This window comes from Ilyonectria robusta (assembly GCF_021365365.1).
Source record: "Ilyonectria robusta strain PMI_751 chromosome Unknown BGZ61scaffold_4, whole genome shotgun sequence".
Taxonomy (NCBI): domain Eukaryota; kingdom Fungi; phylum Ascomycota; class Sordariomycetes; order Hypocreales; family Nectriaceae; genus Ilyonectria; species Ilyonectria robusta.
Genome location: NW_025764438.1, coordinates 533448 through 549466, shown reverse-complemented (window position 1 = coordinate 549466; position 16019 = coordinate 533448). Strand labels below are relative to the sequence as shown.

Genomic DNA, 16019 nt, shown 5'->3' with positions numbered 1-16019 from the left:
AGCCCAACTATTGCAACCCAGCCACTCTCCATTAAGCCCGTCTGTAAGTCTCGCTCTCTCCTGTCGTCTCTCGGATCCGCCTCCCATCTTCGGCCACTACTCCAACCCCCCGCATCCACCCGCCGGTGTGTTCCCCTCCCTGGCCATCAACACGATGAATCTTCATGATCCAATTTTATTCCCATTTTCTGTGCAGCAATATCGTATTATCACCCAGCACCCAAACGCCCACAGACCACCCGCGTATCCTCTCTCCTGATTCCGATTATTCCCGCTCTTCTCCCCCTCCGTCCCGGTTTTACCCACTCCGCTTGCTCCATGTCTGCTCCGTTTACGTAGCAATTATCCTCCGTGCCAACCGCTTCACCACATCCTCGCTGCCCCTGTTACCAGGCCTCACCGTCGGTCTGCTCATCATCTCTCCATTGTCCGCCCACTCTATTCTAACGCCGCCACATGGCAATCCCTCCAGACCAGGCCTCGACCGTTCTGCCTTCCAAGGGGTGCCGACGCTGCCCCGGCAAAACGTCCGACTCACCTTGCATCGCGCCACCTTGCTACTCACCGTTTTCTCCTTTGCCCCAAAATGGTCCCTTTCTCACCTCAGCTCTTCCATACAATGATTCCACGAGCATCCCAACTGCCTCCGCCACGCCAAGTGCATCCCCGCCAACACGCAACGCCACTCACGCTGCAAACGTTCCCTCTTACACATGTCGTCCATTTCTGTAATTTCTGCCACTCTTCCATTTCATTCACCTACATTCCTACTGGCCCAGAGCCAAACTTATACGTAAAATCTAAAGACAAACCATCTGCAATGACGTCGGGCCCTGCATCTGTCCCTGGCCGCAGAACCCTGGCCCGGAAACCCTGAACCCCGCCGGAACGCCTTACGTACATTCAACGACAACATCAAAATCCCATGTCCTCCCACTGCCAATGCCTGTGCGTTGCGCCTGCGATATGCCTGTGCAGTTGCAGTAATTATGCCTGCGCCATCATCTTTCCATTCGAGTCCCCGAATCCCCGGCCTTCTCCGCCTCTCCGCCTCTCCGCGTTTCCACCTCATCGCTTCACATCTCCTCGCTTGCCGTCGCTTCTCATCGCATTCCCTCGCTTCCCCTTGCCCTGTTTCTCACCACATCGCCGCCTGGTCCGCATCGAACCGCGTCAGCTCCTTACCGGCGTCCTCCAAATCCTTCTTAGCCTTCATTCGCATGTAAAAGATCGGGCAGTCCTTGCTGCTGCAGATCACCTCGCAGTGCATGCTCCCCTGGCACCGTTGACACTGGGTCCACAGTCGCCCAAATCGCACCTCCAGGTCCGACACGCGATCAAGCGTCCTCTTGTATAGCTCCCCGACACGCGGCGCGCAGTCGGCGCACACCGCCCCCTCTTTCTCCTCCTTACCCGTCAATGGCTTCTTGCAACCCATGCATGTCTGCGTCTTCTTGGCGAACTTCATCAGACCCCCCACCGTGGGAGCCGCAACCGAAATCGTCCGTGTGTGGTCCCCTGTCAGTAGCGACCGTGCCTTAGTCTCCCCGAGAATCGGCTCGAAAATGCGCCCCAGTGGCTTGGCTAGCTGGTTGTCCAGGTAGTAGCGCGTGTCAATAGGCACATTGTTCTCCAACACGTAGATGGGATCCTCCGATTTCTCAAAGTTCTTGGCCCCCGCCGCGCCTCGGATCATGACGTAGGCCACTCGGTCACCGAGTCCCGGCGCCGAGCCCGCGTCGCGCTTCTTCATCCGATGCGCCAGCTCGACGTGGGCTTGCTTTGCGGCATAATCGTCCTTTGTGAGCGCTTTTGTAATGACCAATTTCGACATGTCGACTTTATTTTGCAGCAGATCTGCGATCGTCTCCTTGACATAACTAAAGTGCCGCTGTTAGCATCCAATATCCCTGTCGGACCGTCATCGGAACTTACACTTGTGCTCCAGGCACGTCCTGGTCAATCAAGATCATTCGCAACACCTTCTCAATCACCGTCTGCACCAACAAACAATTGTCTCGTCGTACCGTCTCGATACCCTTCGTGTCCATTTTGTCGTACTTGTCGGGCCGCGTCCAGTATAGTCCCGCATATCGCTTCTTGTTGATGAGCAGGTACGGGAAATACACCTTCTCGAACTCCAGCTTGATCGGCTTGATAAACTTCTCCGAAACGAACTTCGATGCTTCCTCGCCCAGTCTCATCGCCTCTGCGAGATCCTTGGTTCCGAACTTGATCATGACCGAATCAGTGTCGCCATAAATGACTTGGGCGTCGTGCGAATATCCATTGGCAATATTGTATCGCTTCTCCACCTCATCCTTGGTCCTCTCAATCATCTGCCGTCCGAAACTGGTCGTACTGCTGGCAATCGCGAGACAGGGAAGCTTGCCGGTCGTGGCACCTGTCAAACCGTACACACTGTTGGCGCTAATCTTCAAAGCTAGCTGACGACCGTTCAATACGGCCTTTTTGAACGGGTCTGTTTCGATCGCCAGCTCGCGCTTGGCCTGCTTTCGCGCAGAGAGCAATTCCTCCAAAATCTGCGCCAGCAATCCCTTCCTTTGCTTCGAGGTGACAAAAATATCGTTGTTAGGGGTGACGATGTAGTCCTCGTCCTTCTTGAGACCAAATATCTCAATATCCTTCTTGCTCATCAATAGCGTGGTGTAGCAGAGGTTGTGTGCCTGCATAATACTGGGGTACAGCGACGCGAAATCGAGCGTAGCAATGGGGACATCGTAATAGCCTCGAGTCGGCTCAATGACGGTAGCTCCTTCGTATTGATCATCCGACTGTTTGGACTTCAGGTTGGGAATGACAAGTTTTTGCTCCAGGGCCTTTCGGAACAGCTGACTGACGAACTTGATTTGCTGGCCTCTTGATAACAGGAAGTTGAACGGCACACCCGTGACTCTCGCCATTTCAGTGTAGTTTTCCAGGCATGAAAGCTTGTCCATGAGTCTCTGTGGGAGATATGCATCCTTCAAGCAGTACAGCGCGAGACGACGTCGTGACTCTGGGGTACCGTTAAATAGTTCGGTAATCATGGTATAGTGAACATCCTCCTTCTGTTCGCCCAGGAAGTGAGCCGACACGGAATTGAGCGTGTAACTTCGAAGGTGGTGATCGCGCTGAATCAGTTGCAGGAGATCCAACTGCAGGCGGCCATTGATGTTGGTAGCTTTGGTGTCTCGATTGCCCATTTGCTTGCTTGAAAAGTTGGTCTCTTTCGCCTTGGAGGGGACACTGGGGAGGCGAGTCCAGTATTCGAATCCCTTGACCTTGAGATGGTGTGCTCGGTCGAGTAGGTATGGGAAATCGAAGTTGGCAATGTTGTAACCGGTGACGATATCTGGGTCAACCTCGATCACGAACTTCTGCCAGTCGCTGAGCATTTTCTCCTCCTTTTGAAACTCCAGGATTTGGGTTGCTACAATAGAGCTCGTGTCTTGGAGGCAGAAAACGTTTCGAACAAAGGGTTTCTTCTCTCCGTATCTGGTGACGACGTTGGCAATCTGGATAACGGGGTCATAGTTCGCTTCAGGGAAAATTCCTTTTCGGCCGGCACACTCGATATCGAAGGACAAAATTCGTAGGGGTGCCATCTTGGACCATTCTCCCTCAGGCTTGTGTGCTACGAGATCAAGATAGCTCACTTCAGCCTCGATCTGGCAATTCGACTGTCGAAGGTGGTCGGGGACTAGCTTGAACTTCTTGGCCGGTGCCTCTACCCATGACATGCCTTGAACCTTTAAAATTGTGAGCTTCCATCTGAATTCAGAAGTGCGGAGTGCTTACCTTGCAATCGACCATGAACCGTAGCACGTATTGAATGTTGTCATAGGTCTCAATTTCCTCCTTTTCTCTCAACTTCCACATGCCCTTCCAGTTTGCGGCGCCGGACTGAATGGTCGATCGAACTTTCGGGATAAACTTGGGGTCTGTGACAGTGACCTTGAGGTACGGCTTAGCAACGTTGCCCTGGAAGCCATAGATGCTCTCCCTCATGGCCAACGCCACTGAGTGAACTGCCGGTTGATGTTGGGCAGTTTGTGTCTCGAGATATGCTTTGTAAGCGGCACAATCTTTGGGCTGGAAACCAATCGGAGCGGCGACGTAAAGGTAATGCTTGAAGTCCGTCACATGCAGCATGACGGAGTTTCCCACATCGTTGACACCGAAAAGCTTCACGGTGGCCCTGCCACCATGAAGTGTACCCTCCTCGGCCTCAATGGACTGGAAACACAAGCTGTCACGTTCGGGGAGGAAGTCGACAACAGGCGGTCGTGCCCATGCCTGATCCTTTTCCGTATTGTTGCGCTTCAGATCTGAGATGTCCTGGCTAAGCTTTTCGAGGACCTCCAGCTCGAATGTGCTCTTTGGCTGACTGGAGGCGAGCTTCGATCGGGGGTTATTCTGGGAGCTGTTGAATCGGGGAGCCGGCGACGAGGAAACGGCCTCGACCTTGCGCTTCTTGGCGGAGGCGGGCGTCGAGGGGAGGTTCTGGCGGGTGAGGGATTCGCTCAACACCCGCTTGTGGGGGAGGATGACGCTCGCCATGGTGTGAACGGTTCACGTTGTGAAACTGAGAAAGGAGGAGATAGGAAGCAAAGAGGAGAGAAGAAGCAGAGCCAGAGCTAGGCCGTCATGAAGGAGGGGGAAATGGAGACGGATTGTTGTTTGTTGACTTCGGCTTTTGCTTGGGGGACAACACTCAGGCAAATTCTGGAAAGGATGAAATGGACGACACGACTTAATTGATCCGCACCGCGAAGCGCGACGTCTCGACCGTGACGTGACTGCCCCACTCCGGTCGCCAGGTCGTTAATGAGTAGCACGTGAGTTGGCGTTCCTTGTTGCCTAAGGCAGAAAGATGTAGCAGCTTGGTTCGTCCAGGCAGATTAGTAGTTCACTCCAGTTGAGTAGCTGATGTATCGGGAATCTGCCAATAATCCGACCAGCTTTGTACTTCAACCTGGGACAGCATGAGCACTAGGTACCTTAGTTAGAGCACTTGGACATCCGTAGTGACGGGAATCTTGTATTAATTCTGTCAATTTTACATAATATTCCCACAGGTCTTGCGGTTAAAATCGGGGGCTTGTGAGATAAATTGATACCATCAAGCAGCGTGTTGAATCTGAATTGAGGTAGTCCAACTTGGCGGTTTATCATGTTCATCCATTCTCGCCTTGGACGTTGGGAGTTGCATCCAGGGTTTTCTCTCGGTTTATTCGGCATCACAACAATATTTCTTGTGGTAAACTCTTCTCATGGTTTTTGCAAGCAGTAATATTTCTAACCTTAGGAGCTCGCTGTCGAATCCACGATCAAAGCCATTGGTAGGTAGACAACGCGTGTGAGAAGAAGACTTCACCAAAATCATTTATCCACATAAATAGTTGTCCCCCGATTTGCCCTCATCGGATTTGTTTGGATCCAACACCCTCCAGCTTCCCACCTCGGCTGGAACCTCTAGGCATCGCACTTCCCAGTCGTAGGTCGCAACCAAGTTGGCGTGGCAGCATTCTGAGCCGCTAAACATGGCCAGGACGAGGCCGTTGTCAGCTTCGCTTGACCATTCGTTGATGACGCCCGCCATCTCGCCGACGCGGTCTGTCACACATCCTTCAGTGACGCTCACTTTTTTTTTTTTTACCGCGGACAAGCCTGTGCAGTGTTTGGTATTATACAGCCGGGTTTCGAAGGCTTCAGCTGCCATGGGTAGCGAGAGGGCCAGAATTGCGGTGAGAACTCGAAAAAAGGATTCCATGATTATTTGTACTAGCCAAGAATATTGGGCGAAACTCCTTGCCTTCGAAGTAAGAAGAAGGCGTCAAGGGCTACAACTGTGCTTTTTGTTGCACAGGGTACAAGGGGGGGTATGCGGTCTCACAAGGGACGTTCGTCATTTTGTGACACTTTTACTCCCTGCTCCAGTCAATCGGGCAAGTGTGCCCAAGTTTATTGTGACTGTGTGCAGGCCGACGAATACTGAATCAGTACTAAAATTAGAAATCTCTGTTCAGTTACCTTGCTTGCGGGCATCGTGTTAGGTATTGGGCGCTGATTACTGGTTGCTAGTTTGCTTCTAATTCAACGCCGAGGTTAATACTCCTACAGTTTTCACGTTTAACCGAACCTCTTGTTTTTAGGGAAGCGCAAAATCAAATATCAAGATGGGGTTCGTTGTTGGTCGTCAACTCAAGCTTATTATATATAGTTTGTGCTCATCATCAGATTTCGGCTGGAACAACATTGATGACTAGGATCCGACATGTCCAAGTGTGATCCAAGGTCACGTCTCTGCGATCAAGGATATCTCTCCACGGTAGGTCCCATAAAGTGTCGCTCTTCTCGTCAGTTTGGCATTGCATGAACTTCTTGGTAGTCAATTTCTATTTGCATCATGAAACTACTATTATTCCTATGCATTCTTTCAGCATATGCCACTTCGGTGGTAGATGCCTCCTCCTCGCTTCATCATGAGAATCCCGTAAAAATTGAAGCGCGAGCAAGGTCGTGTAACTCAGAGGCGTACGAAGCAGTTTGGGCTGCAATTCTGAACGAGTTTGGTGTGGAACGGGTTGGTGACACGATCGACAAATGCTTCAACCTCTTGCCATGTAAGAAATGCCCTGGCCAACAAGTCAAAGACAAATCCGGTAAATGCAACGACTGCGGGAAGAACAAAACGCCAAACGCCGATGGTACAGCATGCGTGTGGAAAGACTCTGGCTGTCCAGAGGACCAAATCCAAGCCAATGGTAAGATGTGTCGGTCCTGTTCTGGAAAGCAAAAACCCAACTCCACTGGGAAGAAGTGCGTCGACCCAACGTCAGATAAGGACAAAAACAAGAATCGAGGCAGATGTCCCAAAGAAAATTATTGACCTTTCCATTGGGGGTCAGGATTCTTCCACGAAAAATCCCAAGTGCTCGCCGACGACGACAAGAAATGCCCCAGTGGTCAGATCGCAGCTTCGCGCAGGCAAGGTTACACTTTAGACGGCACTTATAAACCTGAGTGCGGCAAGGACAGCAACCCCAAGTTTAAGTGCAAGGACTCGAACACATTTGACTACAAGTATTTTGGGAAGGTGGCGATCGTTTGGTCCAGCATAGCTGCCGAGCTACGCAAGAATACGAGAAGCGCAAGAGAGAGACATACCAGAGCCGAGTCGATCATGCCAAGGCTATCAATGAGATACAAAAGAGGGCAGATGAGCAAAAGAAGCGAACACGCGGCGGGTGGTGCTGGGTCAGCCTGGCCATGGCTGGAGCGTGGGCTGATATGGCGGACGACCTTTCCAACATGTCCATGGACGAAGTCGACGGCATGATTGCCTTGTATCCTAACGACATGCCTGTTCCTTCGAACAACGAAATCCCTCCAAACTACGTTGTTAAATATGACAAGTTAAACATCGTTCAAAACCAGATGGACTCATCCGGCTTTGGGGGAGCAATTGTGCAGGTCATCCCCAAGTTGTTCAAGGGAGTGTCTGGGAGTACGCCTAAAATCATCAAGGAGTTCAGCACTGGAGCGCGGAAAAAGCCGTCCCAAAGTGCAATCAATGCCGCCAAAAACTCGAAGACTGTCCAGAAGATCCTCAAGGATGATCGGTACCTCGACTGTTTGACTGTCGCGGCTGATGCTGCCGCAAGTGTGGCGAAAAAGAGCGTCACGTTTTACCTTCCGGATTATCGATTTAGTATTGATTGGGATCGCACAGAGGAAGAGTCAAGCCCTGCTCCAGAGGCAAAGGCTCAGGAGGGTCGCTCATTCATGACGCTCCAATACTCTGCCAGCGAGGATCTCGCTGGGGGAAACGATCCCGCACGGTGCACATACCATGATAGCTTTTGGCATCGTCGACGCCTCCCTTATGAAGTGTGCCAAAGGGTTGCGGATGGTCTCGATAATAAAATGACCAGCGTGAGGGTAAATGGTGGATGTTGCGCATTCTACGACGACCAGTCGTGTCAATCGGACAGTTTCTTTTTTTCGGTTCAGAACCGCCAGGATGGGAAGTTGCGTAGCGACGACGACAATGTTGTCGGTAGTCACTGGTGTACTTACAATATTGACTGCGAGGGTCGCCCATAGTGGATGGCGAAAGAGTGCCGGGGATACATTCGAGGAACAGTGGTAATGTTTAAACTACATCCTCAATACATCATGCCATTGTTGCCTTCTCTAGTGAGACTACATTTCCTGCAGCTTAACTACTCTCTATTTCAATACATCATGCCATTGTTGCCTTCTCTAGTGAGACTACATTTCCTGCAGCTTAACTACTCTCTATTATGATATCTTCTGGCGGCGGCGACGGCAACAACCATCCCCAACACCCTTCTCGGGTGTAAAGACATTGAGAATTCAGGTTCATATTTACTATACAAAATGGCGTACACACTATCGTATGAAATCTTTCAAGGGCCGCAAGCGAAGTTACTTACCAGCACATGCATATGGGATGGGAAATCCTCAGTGACGACAGCGGGGGGCCTTGGCATACTCCGAGTCATCTCCAAACGCCACATCAGGCTCGCTGAGTTACTCCCCAACGTTGACATTAACGATCCCTCGGCTCACACCTGTCCCGATTCAAGTTAGCATTTCTAGGCTACTTTATCAGGTGCAAAAATATAAGGAGTGTGTGTTTTCAAAGCAACAGTCAGATATCCATTCTAAATGCATCCCCATCCCTCTCAGGATTTCAGCTAAGCCATGCAAAAAAGGTATTCATCATCCAAATTCAAGCAACGATAGACAAAACCGAGAAGCACTTACTCCATGGATCTCTCCTACCGTTGGTTATCCCACGATTTAGACATGGAACACACCTCGATCAACACGACAGTGACCACAACGTGTCCGACGTGTAGTGTTGTGAGGTCGAGGCAGCCTTATCCGTCAGGGGATCGATCATCGGCAATCAACCGCACCTTGCTTGACATCCACAGAAAATGAAAGCAAAAGAGAGGCAGAAAATGAAGAGAAAAGACGAGAAAAGACGAGACATTTATTCTACTCTAAGTACCTAGATATTATTTGTCCAGGATCATCCCTTTAGTCATACGGCTGCAGCCACAACAGGTCTGCGGGGTATGGCATGACCTGGCGTCGTGTCGACCAGGGCCGAGACATGCAGCCTCATGTAATGGAATCTCACATGTCCATGCAACCCTGTGAGTGCTCAGGGACTTCTGACCGCCGGCTTCTTGCCGGGGACGTCCCATATGCCCCAGATCCGAATAATGCAAAATCACACCCCGGGACCCATGTATGTATGCTGTACAGTCATGGCTTCATTAAAATCTAGCCTTGGTCGACATTCTTTGTGAATCTTAAACAGCGACCCTCTCAAACTTGAACGCCAACGCTGTGCAATTCAAAGAACCCTCCTGTCCCGAGCGGCCAGGGCATTCTTGTCCAAAAGACCTTCCGTGATCCCCAAGTAATATTTATCCAACTCAACACTGGTCCGGATTAATCCCACATGAATTTTGCTCAAGAGCTCTTCAGCGTTCCAACTTCGCACCAACCATTGACAGGCTATTAACATGTTAGCACGTATTTCTTCTCTCCACGCTAGTGTGGAAGATACTCACAAGACAACTGAGGTACTTGCACCATGAACAGGTGGTACTGGTGTACTTGTAGAAGTTGTTGATAAGAACGATGAAGACGACGATGATCATGACGAGCATACCAGCTCGGACAAGCCACCACGCCCACCAGAGGGGCTTTCGGCCCTTGAAGAAACCGACTGGGTTCTTGAAGAAGGGGGGAGGCGTCTCGGTGGTGCCGGGCGAAACCGCAGTGTAAGAAAGATCCTCGCCCAACTTTCTTCGGAGAGCGTTGGGGGAGTGGAGAACACATACACCAAGAGCGATACCCATCAAGAAACCACCAATGTGAGAGAAGTTGTCCAAACCAGGCAAGAGTCCCAAGACAAAGGCAATGATCATATCAACAAGGATAAACATGAGGTCCTTGATCGGACTCTTCCGCTCCTTCCACGAATAAAACAGATCGAGAAGGGTAAGCGCAATAATTCCAAACAATGCACCAGAGGCACCAGTCGAAGCAATCAGGGGAGCAGCGAAATTACCTCCCATAACAAAGCCGAAGATACCAGCGCTCATGTAGACCAGGAGGAAACGAATGGATCCAATAGCCATCTCCATTTCCTTTCCAATGGTCATTTGCAGGAGCATGTTGAAACCGATGTGGATAAGGCCGGCGTGCATAAAGATGGGGATGATGAAGCGGTACCACTGGTTAGGCTCGGGGCTCTGGTTGATGTTGTTCCATTCGGGATTGGGAACGCTTTTGCTAAAGCCGCAGAGAGTCTGGAGGTCGCATGTATCGTCGTTGCTGGTGGCATTGGGGCAGAGGAAGAGAAGTTCGACCTTTGAGTCCTGGATTCCTTTGACGTTGTGCATGCAAGGCGCGTAACGGGCACCCATGTTGATGAGGACCTGGGTCGAAGGCCCGATCATGGGGTTAAACGAGGGCTTGATCATAATGGGTGAACCAGTCAAAACAGCTGCGAAGTGGTCAGTCAAGTTCTTAGGAATGTCGAATAGCATCTCCGAAGGGCAAAAACATACCATTCCTGGCGATTTCGCCGATAAACACGCCAACCTGAGCGAGGGTGAAAATGTAGACAACCCAAGGGATACGCTTCTTGTCGGCGCCCATCATGCCCAGCTCGCCGAGTCCGAATTTGCCCTTCATCTTATCTTTTTTGCTGCGTCCCGAACGCCCCCCGGGCGCGTCGTAGATGTGGTCGTTCATCTCGGTGTCCTTGATCGGACGGTCTTGTAGAGGAATATCCTCCTGGCTGTGCAGGGGTCGGTCATGGCCCGCGCCGCCATAGTAGCTGGTGTCTTGGTGGTAGTATCCCTGCTGTTGAGAGAGGTCACCCGAATGGGAGTGGACGGGGGGTGACGGCCTCTGATTGTTCATGGGATATGCGTTGTCGTCGAAGACGGAGTCGAAGGGAGACTGGTCGGGGCGGCCGTTGCCAGGCTGCTGATTCACGGGGCTGCTATGCGCAGTATCGTGAAGGCCTTGGGGAGGATACGAAGGCGCGGAGTACGTGGCCTGGTAGGGAGGAGCTGGTGTTGATGAGGGTGATGGCGTGTTGTTAGATTGGTGGTAGGGCGAGGGAGACTGGGTGCTGGTATAGGGGGCCTGTTGTTGGCCGTGGTAGTAGTCGTGGGAAGCCATGGTGTTGGATGGCGGAGAGACGAGGTTGAGGTTGGAAGGGAAAGAAAGGGGAGAAAGGTCCGACGGGGCTAGAACCAAGGGCCCGGTGCCCTTTAGCTGCAGCGGTACGGCGGAATCGGATACGAGGTCGGTCGGTGAACGGTGAAGGCGGAGGAGTGAGTTGGTTGGAGGAGAAAAGAAGAGACAAAAATGCGGCGTCGGGCGGTTTGTTTGATGTCTAGAAGAAGGCTGTCGCTGTGAGGTGCCGCGGCGGCTGACTGGCTGCCGGCTTTGTTTGGTGATTGTAGGGTTCTAGGGGCCGCGGGCGGTGTCTTGGCTGTTGTAGGAGCGCGGCAAGGTGCAGAAGCCGTAAAGTAAGGCGGCGGCGCAGGGCCTTTGGGGAAACGAAAGGGCCTACGGGGGGCACTACCTATGTAGGTGACGTTGGCCCCGGAACAGGGCAGCTTTGGGCTGGTTGCCGGCGTCTGATTCGGCGGATCTGCGCCCTGGAGAGCTGGCGACGCGTTGGAATTTGCGGGTCTTCGGACAGCCCGTACTCCGTAACGTACGAAAGACTCGACTTTGGGGTCCCTGGCGTTGTGGTGGTCGTGGCAACAATTTGCTGGTCGCGCAAAGCGAGACGAGAGGCAGCAAGCGAGAGACCGGGGAAACGAGGGGAATGGGAAAAGGGAGGAAAGATGGGAAAAGGGAAAGAAGCCAACAATGTCGGCCGTCAGAAGAAGTAACCCTCCTTGTTCTTTATTCCCTTAATTACTAACAGCTCTCAACCTATGTTCGCCTCTCTGGTCACTCACTTGTCGCTGCTGACTTTGTGAGGCACGGTGACGTGCAGTGCCGGGGCAGTGCTGATGCAGCGCCTGGTCAACCCCGGCCCCGACTGGGTTTAGCGGCCTTGGCACCGTTCCAGTTTTAGAACTTCACGCCGCGGCTGTCAAAGTGCAAGCCGCCCGGCTTCAGCTTTGTGGTGTGTTGCGGCCTTGGCTTCGTAACCATGTCCACTGGGCTACCTCCAGCTGGCCACGGGGAATGTGCCCTACGGCCTACGTGCGGTTGGTTCCCGCGAACGGACTCACCTCGTTGCCACAGCTTGGAGAAGAGAAAAGAGACAAGAGAGGCTGCTTCTGCTGCTGCTTCGCAAGCTTCCCCACTCTCAACCTCGCAGGACGTCATGACGCTACTGTATGTATTTCAAAGGATGCGGTCCCCTGTCGCGGTAGGGCCTTCGTCGGAAGATCACACCAACGACACACGTCGCTCCGAGACGCCATACCTACGTGCATTGCAAGCCAGGCTCTCGGAAGCGGAACAGGCAGAGTTGGAAACGCGAGACAGAGCCCCCTCATCAATCGCTCGCCAGCCTGCCGCAGAGATCACGCTCGAGATGTTCCGGATGCTGCCATTGCTCCCCCCGCCAAACCCTTTGCCGGCCCATATCCACACATGACGACACATCCGGCTCCCTCTGCGACCCGTCATGTTTCATGTGACACGCCAATGTGGGCGGCCAGCTGTCGTCAATGGCATACCGATGTCGGGCTCAAACACGAAACAGAGCACCCTTTGCTTGAAAATGGTCTGCACTTTCTCGTCCTGGCTCGTTTCTTTTTCCCCGATCAACATGCGTCCTCCATCGTTCAACTCCCTTCACAGCCCTGGCCCCCGCCATTCCCCCTCGAACATGGGTCCATTCGTTTCCATCTGATCTTTTTTGCCATTGCTTCTTACCCACAAGGCTGGAGCACAAACGATGAGTGTACGCGGGTGGCTGAAGCTGAGCCACGGTCTTGGTACTGTGGGACCAGCTGCAGCCACGCTCATGGTGACGAATACACCCGTATTGAGATGCCCCCATGTGGATACTGAAGTTACAGCTTACACATACATATGCCGACTTACCGAGCGTCTCCTGGGCAGGGCAGCTTTGTCCTAGCGACGCGTACCATGCACTCAATCACCGCACACGGAGCGTGAATCTCCAGGCAAAGTCAATATTTCCGTGTGTTTTCGGCACTCCCGTGCGGGACTCCGCCATCGCCGTTGAATCTTGACGCCGCAAGCACACGGGTTCGGCATGATGGAATGCGCCTGTTCCCGTTCAGCCCCCAATCTTACTCTGATGACCACCGGAACTTATAGGCCAAACAATCACACCATCCCCTTTGATGAGGCTTCATCTGCAAACCAATGGTGCTTCAGGCAGCTCCCACGGTATGACTCGTGCAAATAAATGCATGCCAAGTCATCAAACCCAAGTCACACTACAGAATGAGGCACCCATACGATATCGTGGTAGACTGTTGAGTAGGTGGGTGTCGGAGAGCTTCGTCAATTATAAGTACAGATTTTGGTGGACTTGGTACATGTATCCGTAAGGGCGTCCCGGCGATGTCTTCTCGCCATCCACGCTTGTCGCTGGTCGCATCTCCTGCCATTCTTTCGTAAATATGGTACAGGTGGTTGTTGTACACATAGCAGCGTTTGGCCGGCCCTTCGCTGGTGCCGGTATCCCTGTCTCTATGTTGGTGGTTTTAATCCTCGGGCTTTCGTTTCGTTCACTTCTTCTCGTCGCTGTTCGAGCTCGCCTCACCATTCTTTTTCTTGTCGCCGCTGCCCCAGTTGCCGTTCCACACATCCGACACCTGGTCCATGATGATGTCCCCAAAGCCCTTGCCCTCCTCGAACTTCTTGCGGTGCTCCTCTGCCCGCTTCTCTCGCCAATCCTCGCTCTCGCCGCCCATCCAGGTATCGTTGAGCACCTTTGCCAGACCCTGTTTCTCATCCGCAGCCCTCTTCTTCTCCGCGGCCTCGCGCTCGCGATGCTCTCGTAGGAGCTGCTGTGTTCGCTTGGCGCCCTCGGGGAGCTCCGTGCCGACAATGGAGCCCATGCGGCTGCCAAACCGGCCGTAGATGGATTGACCCGTATATTCGTAGGCAAGCTGGTTAGTGGACAGGGAGAAGGCGCCAGCAAGGACGAAGAATCGGATATCCATCTTTCGGGGCGGCAGTGCCATCACGATGGGCGCAATGATGGCGCCCGCAATGGCGGAGTTGTGGATGAAGGGATTGCGCGGGGGCAACGGGTGCGCTTCGTCTTGTGACATGGTGGGCGAGCGGGATGTAGCGACCTCGGAGTTTCGAATTGGCTCGTTACGGCTTCGTTGTCGACTTGGTCTCCTAGGAATTGAGGTCTCGTCGGTCGGTCGAACGTCGAGGATCGTAGCGTTGAGCTGAGAACAATGCTGTCGCAGCGCAGAGTGCCGAACAACTTTTTTCTGCCAGCGTCATTGGCCAGGGTCCAGTGATCATCAGTAATGGAGTTACCTGTGGTTCCACCGAGTTTACTACACGAGCCATGTACCTCCACTAGAGCCATCATGACACTGGTCCGTAGCCTACCCTAGAGCTGTGTGTCGATTTCCAACCCCGATTCATGGTTGAGAACCTTATCGGTATGAGACGTTTTTTTGTCCAAGTTCCGTTTTCTTTAATTAAATTTAGATTGGAGTCCTCGCTAAATTGGTCAATTAAGCGGTTGTACTTTGTTGACCTATGATCTTGATCATGTCATAATTACAGAGCTTCATTTCTATAAAGCAGCATTGGTAGTATCTGATTTGGACGGAACTTGGTACACTAGCTTGGAATTTTTTCATCGGCCTATCGCAAGGGAAATATGGAATTACACACCTGTACTGATGGGATCGGAGACTTTGTCACACTATGAACCCCGATGCTGTAGTTTCAATGCAGTCAGCCGATGCGAAAAATAAACCAACAATTAACGACAGCACTTTGCCAGTGACATCTGTAGTGACATTTGCCTGGTAGGGCAATTGTGGCACCCTAAGAAAGGCCCGCAATTAATCGCTTGACGCAGGCATTGTGAACTGGGGCATTGCTGCATTGTTGACTCGTTACATAGATACCAATCCATAAGTATGGATTAATCCCCTAGCCTGGGATGGGATTCCGTGGAACTCCGCCGGAGCACGTGGAAGATCCTGAACGGAGTTTCTGACGGAACCGGCGGCTCCGATCCCCGCCAACGGACCATTCACTTGGCCGACAATTATTGGCACGAAGGAGCACCGATGCGAGGGTCTCTTCCCAAAGACTCGGGCAGAGCAACACAAAAGGACCGTCATGCCGCCGAAGGGTTGACTCATTGTGTGAGGAGATACAGTGAGAACCTTAATTCACATCCGTCCGAAAACAGAGATCGATGCCATCTCAGGACGAACCAACCCGAAGATAATACGTGTGACCAGCTCTGTCCCCATGCTCATGTTCATGCCGATGCCGTTCGTCCCTACCCCCATCCGCCACTGCACGTAACGTTCCAACAGGGCCACATCCAGTTGATCACTGACTGAGCTGCTGCTGGTATCCATCCCTACTGTGAATGCGTGGCTCACCCCTGCTAGGAGAGGGCGACGGCTTTTCCGGAGAGATTGATTCCTCTATGAACAAGCGCACATGTAAATGCAACGGAATATACCGTGCGGGCCAACGACGCGCCAACATGAGACTCAAACAAAACTTAGGATGCGAAGGAACGTGAACGTAGCAAGGCAGGCGGAGACGATGGCTAAGAAAACATGCCATTTCGTGAAAGGATATGGGTCTTCCAGTTCCCATGACCCTCTCATCTAGCTGAGGATCTGAGAAACAGGTGGTGCGTGGGGCATTGAGGCTATGTCGTCGTGACAATTAGCACATGGTTTCCTCGCACCTCATTTATCCCTAGTCCGGACACTTCAACAGCCCGGAGT

The 16019-nt window shown here is 52.4% G+C and overlaps 5 protein-coding genes across 5 annotated transcripts; 2 read left to right on the top strand and 3 right to left on the bottom strand.

Moving 5' to 3' along the window:
• Positions 1–735: 735 nt before the first annotated feature.
• Positions 736–4784, bottom strand: BGZ61DRAFT_383574 (DNA polymerase delta catalytic subunit). The gene is made up of 3 exons (XM_046242687.1): positions 3802–4784; positions 1936–3752; positions 736–1880 (listed from the first exon to the last, which is right to left on the bottom strand). Exons 1-3 carry the CDS (start codon positions 4561–4563, stop codon positions 1139–1141), a joined length of 3321 nt encoding a protein of 1106 aa, XP_046108220.1. The 5' UTR covers positions 4564–4784; the 3' UTR covers positions 736–1138.
• Positions 4785–6280: 1496 nt separating this feature from the next.
• On the top strand, positions 6281–6895 carry BGZ61DRAFT_474117 (uncharacterized protein; the record flags this gene model as incomplete). The annotated part of the gene is made up of 2 exons (XM_046248543.1): positions 6281–6334; positions 6395–6895. 2 exons carry the CDS (start codon positions 6281–6283, stop codon positions 6893–6895), a joined length of 555 nt encoding a protein of 184 aa, XP_046108219.1.
• Positions 6896–7275: 380 nt separating this feature from the next.
• BGZ61DRAFT_528719 (uncharacterized protein) lies at positions 7276–8112 on the top strand (the record flags this gene model as incomplete). The annotated part of the gene is made up of 1 exon (XM_046253297.1): positions 7276–8112. The coding sequence occupies one exon, from the start codon at positions 7276–7278 to the stop codon at positions 8110–8112; it is 837 nt and encodes a 278-aa protein (XP_046108218.1).
• Positions 8113–9519: 1407 nt separating this feature from the next.
• On the bottom strand, positions 9520–11247 carry BGZ61DRAFT_343946 (uncharacterized protein; the record flags this gene model as incomplete). The annotated part of the gene is made up of 3 exons (XM_046239650.1): positions 9520–9564; positions 9621–10561; positions 10626–11247. 3 exons carry the CDS (start codon positions 11245–11247, stop codon positions 9520–9522), a joined length of 1608 nt encoding a protein of 535 aa, XP_046108217.1.
• A 2462-nt stretch (positions 11248–13709) lies between these two features.
• Positions 13710–14667, bottom strand: BGZ61DRAFT_159532 (uncharacterized protein). Its single transcript, XM_046237451.1, has 2 exons — positions 14569–14667; positions 13710–14519 (listed from the first exon to the last, which is right to left on the bottom strand). Exons 1-2 carry the CDS (start codon positions 14599–14601, stop codon positions 13800–13802), a joined length of 753 nt encoding a protein of 250 aa, XP_046108216.1. The 5' UTR covers positions 14602–14667; the 3' UTR covers positions 13710–13799.
• Between the last annotated feature and the right edge of the window lie 1352 nt (positions 14668–16019).

Excerpts from the sequence above, each read along its gene's own strand:
- BGZ61DRAFT_383574 (XM_046242687.1), bottom strand. The coding sequence starts at position 4,563 with ATGGCGAGCGTCATCCTCCCCCACAAGCGGGTGTTGAGCGAATCCCTC. Across the intron at positions 3,753-3,801 it reads GGTTCATGGTCGATTGCAAG|GTTCAAGGCATGTCATGGGT; the intron begins GTAAGCACTCCG and ends ACAATTTTAAAG. Across the intron at positions 1,881-1,935 it reads GACGTGCCTGGAGCACAAGT|TTATGTCAAGGAGACGATCG; the intron begins GTAAGTTCCGAT and ends GCGGCACTTTAG.
- BGZ61DRAFT_159532 (XM_046237451.1), bottom strand. The coding sequence starts at position 14,601 with ATGGCTCGTGTAGTAAACTCGGTGGAACCACAG. Across the intron at positions 14,520-14,568 it reads TAAACTCGGTGGAACCACAG|AAAAAAGTTGTTCGGCACTC; the intron begins GTAACTCCATTA and ends TGACGCTGGCAG.